Source organism: Haplochromis burtoni, unplaced genomic scaffold, assembly GCF_018398535.1.
Source record: "Haplochromis burtoni strain Fernald_Lab_line unplaced genomic scaffold, NCSU_Asbu1 Contig_689, whole genome shotgun sequence".
Taxonomy (NCBI): Eukaryota; Metazoa; Chordata; class Actinopteri; order Cichliformes; family Cichlidae; genus Haplochromis; species Haplochromis burtoni.
This window is the reverse complement of record NW_024583050.1, coordinates 207,235-215,418: the sequence shown is the minus strand read 5'-3', so window position 1 is coordinate 215,418 and position 8,184 is coordinate 207,235. Positions and strand designations below refer to the sequence as shown.

The window sequence follows — 8,184 nt, the reverse complement described above, 5'->3', positions numbered from 1 at the left end:
ATGACTTGTTCTTTTGGCATTTTAGTTGTGGATTATGTTTGGGCTGTGTCTCTTGCCCTTTCAGTATTGTTTCCTTGTGCTTCTAAGTGTCCCTTTGTTTCTTTTTAGGTTATGTAGTATGGGTTAGAGATATTTTGTATGTTGTTTTTGTTTAATAAATCCGCCTTTTGGATTATTCCCTGATCCCATAATAGATCCCATAATTCTATTGTATTGACTGTATTGAATTGAATATAAGTTTCCTTTAATTTCTGAGGAATTCTACAGTAAATCTGGATGAAACCTGGCACACAGGTACAGTAGGTGTCCCAGAGGAGGGATGTGTTGAAAGTTGGACATCAACTACTCAGGATGATTTTTCATGAATTTCTGACATTTCCATAATTGTATTGACTGTATCTGGCTGTTTCATTGTAATTTGTGTGCGCGCATGTGCGTGCGACTGTTCGCGCGTGCGCACGTGTGCGCGAGTCTAGGCTTTCAATCGGCACATAAAGCGAAAAGGCGCTACCGTAAAGACTGGTGTAAAAGCGCAAGGAAATTTATGCGGCGGATAGGAGGCGGCTGGCTTGACCGCGGCTCACAAATGACGGCTCACTTTACCGCGGTGAGAGAGCGAGGCTACACATAGATCAAGTGTAAAACAGCCGGTTTCAGTTTAAGCGTTGTTTTCGATAAACTTCTCAAAATATGTTTTGTCTCACTCCCATTTCTTCTTGTTGCATGTTGAAGCTCTACTTGGAACCTCGTTAAGATCCAACTATGCAAAACATGATTTATTTATTTATTTCCATTTTTCAAGTGGTCAAGTGGACTGTACTAGTGTTAAAAAACACACTCCAGTAAAAGCTAAAGCAGTGGTTCAACTTATTTACTCGAGTAAAAGTCAAAAAGCACAGGCTCTGAAATGTGCTCAAAGTAAGAAAGTCAAACCTAGCTCTTTGGAGGATGTTTCTGCCAGCTGCTTTTGTTCAAAGCTAGCTGAACCTTGTGCTATTTAATGTAATAATAAAATATTAGAAAATGGGAATACAGACTTTGGTCTAATGGATTTTCTTATGCCTGCATAGTTGGTATGAAGGTGGAATTCAGTCGATGAATCTCAGCATCATCAGGTAAAATTTATATGAATGTCTGCTTCACTTGATATAATCAATCAAGATCAAGATCTGATGGCACCTGCAGTCATTCTGGTGTTGTGGGAAAAAAGTGGGGCCACTTTTATCCCTGACTATGGCACATGGTATCTGTCTTATGCCACATCTCCTGGTGATTATTACACAGACATGCCTCACTGCTTAGGCTCAAATCACTTGGATGTTTTTGTTGCACTTGTACATTGTTTTGCACTTTGCTGCTTCTCATCGTGGCCAGGACATCCGTGTAAAAGACGTTTTCTAATCTCAATGGAGATTTTTTTGCTGGTTAAATAAAGATTAATGAAAGAATGTTTGAAGGCTTAGTGACGTCAGATAATAAATCCCGACAAAGTTGTTAAAGCAGAAGTAACAAGGCCGTTTATTATTGTTAGGAGTGGAAAGTACAGACAGTAGCGGTTTTTGATACGGGCGACACGGGCGGTTGCCCGGGGCGGCATCGTTGTGGGGGGCGGCATCACGGGCATCGGCAAAGAAAAAAACAAAGCAAACAAAATAATTCTCGTAGCTACTCGTGCTGCCCAGACATCAGCCAGCGCGTATTGTGAATGGTACAGGCACCGATCGGTTTTTTATCGCCCCTTTGCTGGGAGTAAGGGCGCCCTCCGTTTGCGAGGTGCGCCTGCTGCTTGCACAGGGAGGAGAGGGCGGGGTGGCGGGGGATTCTCTGGTGGCTGGAGCAGCGTCTAATAACCAACTCGCAAAATAACACAAAATAAAAACAAACCAACAAACATGAAAACACCAGACATCATGATACAGACTTATCATTTGCACCGATGTTTTTTCGAAACATGAAAAGTGAGAGTGAGTAACAATTTAAAACAATTTAAAATTTATAATTTACAGTTTGATGATTTAAAGTCACACACAACCCGTCGAAAGGGGAGGGGGGCTGCTTCCAAATAGAGCACATTCCATTCATAATGTTGTAAATTATGTATTCATGATCTTGTGCAAAATCCCAGAAATAAACCCTAGACAAAGTGAATCTGTGAACTAGGGTGTAGGTCTGTTAGATTATGTTGTGGTGATCCTCGGGTTGGGGGATTTGTGTTCATACTGGAGTGCAAAATTAAAACCAATGTAAGATGGACAAGAAAAGTTCAAAGCCATCAGGTGCTCAGTTTAGAAAAAATAGAAAAGAAGAGGAGGAGAAACGAGCAAAGATGCAGGTAAGCAGATGTGTGATTGGATCATGGCAGGTCATCCTGAACCAATCAGAATCAGAATACTTTATTAATCCCTAAGGAAATAATGTGGGTTACAGTTGCTCCAAGAAGAAATGGTAAAAATAGCAACAGTAACAGACTAAACTCCAAACAATACATTATGTTACAGATTTTAATATTAATGAGTCAGTGTCAGTTGTTGATTTGTCCTGTTCTCATTGTGTGACGAATGATGATGGCTGTCTGATAGCTGTTTGTAATGCACACTCTCTCTATTTTCATATGTGTGTGTGTGCCCTCTGGGCACCAGAGGGAGTGTTTGCCCAGGGGCCAAACAGGCTAGGACCGCCACTGAGTACAGACACGTGTTTATAAATGTAGGGAATAAAAGCAAAAGGTTTTCATTAAAAAAAACTACTCGAAGTACAGATGCCTGAAAATTGTACTTAAGCACAGTAACAAAGTATGGAAGTACAAATACTTTGTTCCTTCATATTTACACCTCTGCTTGAGACCCGTTTGTCTGTGATAAATGGTGCCGACTCACTCAGCTGGCAGAAGAAGCATTTTAGTTCTCTCTGACAGAGGACACTGACGATGGAAGAGAGGAAGACCCCACAGAGGACTCGTGGGTGCAGTGCAGGGGCTGGTGTGACAGAGGATGCTGTGGGCGGATGAGCCGCTGTAGCGACTCCTAAAGGAGCAGTAGCAACAGCCGAAGAGGGAGGGGGGAAAGGAGGAGGCTCCTCCTCCCTCCGTTGATACGTCAGCAGCAGGATTGCGGGGTGTTTCCGGAGCTCCTCTCTCACGTTCACTCTTCGCCGGTTCAGGATCGAACCGGTCACGTCTTCGCGGAGCGCCCTTGAAACGAAGCTACGAGGATTCCCTGTGTGGTGGACTTGTCCCAGGATGACTGCGCTGACTGCGGGAACAGGCATGGAAAGACTGGCAGGTGAGACATGTTCATCATTGTCCACCAGCAGAAGCGCGCTGGCTGACCCGAGAGCTGCGCCGACAGCCGCCGTGTGTGCCGGGAGCGCACACGGCGGCTGTCGGCTTAGTCCTCCTCTGGGATTCCGGCTCCTCCTCGTTCTCTAGAAACAAAGGCTTGTGTGTGCGCGCGCGTGACTGTGACCTTTTTGTGTGGAATGTGCGAGTCTTCAAAGTAAATAAGAGCTTTTATTGGGGAAGTCACAGTCGACACTAGTTTGTGCTTTGATATAAACATAGTTTGTTTGATTCTGTTGTCGTTACTTTGTCTGTAGCACTGCTTCAGAGGGCCAACTGTGAGACATGATACTAAGTGCGCAGAAACCAGAACAGGTAGTGCAGGATTCCTCCGGTTTCCCTTCCCGAGCCTGGTTTTTCCAGCTCTGTTTTGGGCACAGCTGGAAAAGACTGGAAATAGAAACTCCACTGGTGTTGCTGAAGATGCTCACGGAGGCAGGGCCGTTTGTTAAACGCTGACTCGAGTTTTCATCTGTTCTTTTGTCTTCAGGTCCTCAGTGACTGCAGCCAGGCAGCCTGCCCTCCCCCGTAACCTTTGAAGTGAGGCCAGGGTGTGAAGTATTTTCCAACCAAGTAAACTCTTCAAACACCTTCAGAGCCCCCTGACACACACTCTCGCTGCCAAGGATGCAGAAAGCAAGCTGACCCTGGACACAAGTAAAAAGCAGAATAGTAACAAGCCAGAGGAGATAACCAGATCTGCTTTATTCATTAAGAGCGGCCACTCCATCACAGGGCACAAACATGGGGAACCAGCTAACAGGCACGGCCCCTAACAGCCAACTCCTCCCCAACTTTCAGTCGCTGCATGTGGTGGTGATTGGTTTGGACTCTGCAGGGAAGACCTCCCTGCTCTACAGACTCAAGCTGAGGGAGTTTGTTGAGACCAGCCCCACCAAGGGATTCAACATGGAAAGGATTAAAGTGCAAATCGGACACTCCAAAGCCAACACCACAACTTTCCAAGTGTGGGACGTTGGTGGTCAGGAAAAGCTGAGGCCCCTCTGGAAGTCGTACACTCGGAGGATGGACGGGCTGGTGTTCGTGGTGGACGCAGCGGAGATGGAGCGCATGGAGGAGGCCAAGGTGGAGCTCCACCGGATCACCCGGTCAGCTGAAAACCAGGGGATTCCTGTGCTGGTTCTGGCAAACAAACAAGACCTGGATGGAGCGCTGTCATCTACAGAGGTAATTATCAAATATGAATGGCCGGCATTATTATTGGGCACAGCATCTACTTCTTATTGTTCTTTTTTAGCTCTGTGGCTGTGGTTGGAGGTATAGTTACTTCACACTTGCAGTACACTTCCACTCATCAGTTTGCGTGGGGACTTCCTTCGTAGCATGTTAGGTAGGTTGGTGATTTTAGGCTGGCTTTGGATGTGAGGTCAGTAAAATCCTTTAAAGTGCATAGAGTGTGTGAAAGGCTGGTTAGATGTGTCGCTGTCCTCGGCTGAGCTCACAGAGGTGGCAGAGTAGAGCAGGGACCGTAGGCAGTGTCGGGCCAAGGCAGAAGTCACCGGGTGGGGGAGTACTTCTCAGTGCTGGAGCAGCAGCTGGTTATGTATTTGTATTGTTCTGGCCCGGCCTACAGAGCGCAACACGAGAAAGATGGGAACGTCCAACGCTGCCAACAACTGAATATTATATTTATGGTTAGAGAAAGGAAATGTCGGGGTGGGAGTGATCAAGCCTCCGACCTGTCTCTAACCTAAACACCCTACAGCTGCCAGGTCAGTCAACAAAGGTCTATGAAGTATATACAAAAACAACGAGTCTAGCTCCTCTAGCCACAGAAACCTCACCACACACAGTACACAACTTAATACAAAGTACAGGGTTAAACGTATTTGGAAGCAGGAAGTAGGCAGGGCCATGCCAGTCTTGATGTGTCCCAGTTTATAGCCAGCCCCATTCAGTCCTCCAGCCGTCAGCCTCCACCTGGAACTTGCATTAGCAAAAACAGGAGAGAAAAAGAACAACACCACTCTCAGGCTGGAGGAGCAAAAACAGCACACAAAATGATGACATGGGTCATAACAGTTTGTGTTTCAGCCTCGCTGAGCCCTCAGAGGGCAGACGCACATACATTGTGATGTTTGTTATTAAAAGAATACATGGATGTGCACATTTGAGGCTACCCTGCCAGCACAAACACAGTGTAGCTGTGGGAGGCACTGAGTGGGCTGGAGCAACAGGTTTGCATGTAGCAGGACTTCAGCATGATGTGGGTGCATCATGTGCATGAAGTTCCAGTTTTGTGGATGAACACATTATTTTCTTCGCCCTACACCTGAGCCAGCAGAGATGGCAACAGCACAGAGCTGTTTGATGGTGTCACACATGAAGCGACAGATGTGCCGTCGCTGCAGGGTGACCTCCGGAAACTGCAGCATCAGCACAACTTTAAAGTGAAAAAATGTTGTTTTTGTTGGTCTGTCCTTTTGTTTAGAGGATAGTGCGGTTAATGGTGTGTGCTTTGTTTAGCCTCATCACTCAGAGTTTGTAGCTTATTGCTTCCTATGACGCGGTTGGGGCTAACCTCACTTTTCTCGTTTAAGGTGGAAAAGGGGCTGGGCCTCCACGAGCTGAGCTCCTCCACCCTGCACCACACGGAGGGCTGCTCAGCACTGAATGGTCAGGGTCTGCAGCCTGGCCTGGAGAAACTCTATGAGATGATTGTGAAGAGGAAGAGGATGCTCCGACAAAGCAAGAAGAAAAGCTGATGGAAATAAAGGGGTGCAGGTCAATTTGTGAGCACTTGTGTCTGTGACACTCGGGGAACTTGGTGAATGGGGAAAACCAGTCAGTCCTGTGGATCAGGTGCAGTGTTTCCAACCAAGTGTAGACTCTGTTCCTGGAGACATTTGGACCTTTGAAACTGCTTCTCATTGTCTTTAACTCTCAGAGGACCACAGAGTACTGCGGAGGGAGTGACCGCGCTGCTGGCAAACACTCACTGAAGCACGCACTGTAACGTCGAAGGATGTTCGGTTACTGGTGCAGACGGCCCGTGTTACACCCGATCACCTAAATCTTCACCCTGCCTCAGACTGAGCAACACTTCTGTGCACCCACAGGAACTTCCTGTGTTTGAATCTGCCCGAGCATATCACTGTCACTCTCACCGGGCTTTGCTCCTCACAGCTGGATGTTTCAGGATTGTTAAGTTCAGACAAGTTTTTACAATGGCTTCATACTGTTTTGTAAAATATGAATAAATTGAGCAACGTTAGCATTGTTTCCCTGAGAACATTGTTTTATTCATCGTGCCCTGGGAGCCTGTCCCAGCTGCCACAGAAGCGGGGTACACCTGGACGGGTCACCAGTTCACCCAACCCCACTAACCTCAGTAGTATCCATGCAGACGCGGGAGTCTGCTGATGTTGTTAGCCTGACCCTAACACATGTCTGCATCTCCTCAGTGAATATTAAGATGTTTATTTAATGCCATATTAATTTAATGATGTTCTGTTTTTTGTCTTGTAATTATTTAAATCAGGCTCATGGTTTGCTGAAGTCTTTCTCGGCTGTCACACCCTGTACAGCTCGATATGTATAAACTTAATTCTCCTGAAGTTGTGTAAAATGAGTTGCATGAAAACACCAACGCGATGCGCACACAGCGGAGGTGTGGTGCCATCTTTGAGCTTTACAGTACTACAGATTGAACACACACGTGTGATTTGGTACTCTATAAATAAAGCTGAGTTGAACTGAATCCTAATCAAACTTGTGCTTTTTGCTGTGATGGATGGACTCGGTGTTTTACGATTCTGTTGGCAGCCTCTGAAATTCACGCAGCGAAGCTTCACACAGGAATGTGAAACACACCCACATAGCTATCTAAATACCAAACACTCATTCCTGTTTAACACCATTATTCTGGCTCTGATTTCAAGACCAGTGAATACATACGAGCACGTCTGAATGGAAGCCAGGGACTCACCATATATACTGTGCATGTCTTTGGACTGTGGGAAGGAACCCATGCAGACTCCACCCAGGAAGGCCCCAGCTAGGGATGGTTAGCAGCAGATCCTCTGGGTGTGAATGACCACGAGTTATTATCAGCACTGATGAATTACTAACAATAGTCCATACAGATATTGCAAAGTGGAAAGGCATTCTTCAGCCATCCCACGAGGAGTTTAGACAAAGCTTAACCCCCCCTGGTATTAAAAGCCTGCTGTGCCCACTCAATCAGCTCCTCAGTCAATGCAGTTATCCTGATTGGAGGCTCCCCCCTGCTGCACCTCAGCAGTCGGAGCAAAAAGTAAATAGCATGATTCATGAAGTATGCGTGTGCACAGGGCGTGTATGACTTCAGGTGTGACTTGCAATGTTAATCCACAGGTTGAAAAAGGAAATGCTATTCAAAGAAATCACCTCAGTGTTACAAGCTCTTCTTGAATGTGAAACATGAGGAGGATGTGCATACTTCAGGCTACTGATCGAACTGCATGCCCATGGGGAGTCAGCTTATCTTGCAAGGCTGCTCACACCTTCTTTGGCATCTTTATTGAACAAATAAAGTGAGCTGCTGCTTGGGTATCAAATAATGGATTTGGTTTGTAGCTGGCACAGGGACCCGGTCGTTTCCTGGTTCAAACCTTGTTATCTGCTGTGTGCAGTTTGCATGTCCTCCTTTGCCTGCGTGGGTTTCCTCCATGCGCTCCAACTTCCCAAAGTGAACGTGAATTTCAAATGAAACCCCAGCCCCTGGCATTTAAATCCCTGATCAAACCTGCTGTGCCCACTCAATCAGAATTTCAAATGAAATTCACGTTGGCTTATCTGGAGGTTTTGTTAGCTGAACACATGCACACAAGATGACTTCTTGTGTA

General features: G+C 46.2%; 1 protein-coding gene across 1 annotated transcript; it reads left to right on the top strand.

Moving 5' to 3' along the window:
* Positions 1–3,052: 3,052 nt before the first annotated feature.
* On the top strand, positions 3,053–7,058 carry LOC102311262 (ADP-ribosylation factor-like protein 4D). The gene is made up of 3 exons (XM_005949736.3): positions 3,053–3,281; positions 3,828–4,525; positions 5,899–7,058. Exons 2-3 carry the CDS (start codon positions 4,082–4,084, stop codon positions 6,061–6,063), a joined length of 609 nt encoding a protein of 202 aa, XP_005949798.1. The 5' UTR covers positions 3,053–3,281; positions 3,828–4,081; the 3' UTR covers positions 6,064–7,058.
* Positions 7,059–8,184: the final 1,126 nt, after the last annotated feature.

What these genes read in the sequence shown, in the direction of transcription:
- LOC102311262 (XM_005949736.3), top strand. Translation starts at nt 4,082, where the DNA reads ATGGGGAACCAGCTAACAGGCACGGCCCCTAACAGCCAACTCCTCCCC. An exon ending in GAGCGCTGTCATCTACAGAG is followed by an intron (nt 4,526 to 5,898) that starts GTAATTATCAAA and finishes TTCTCGTTTAAG; the next exon opens with GTGGAAAAGGGGCTGGGCCT.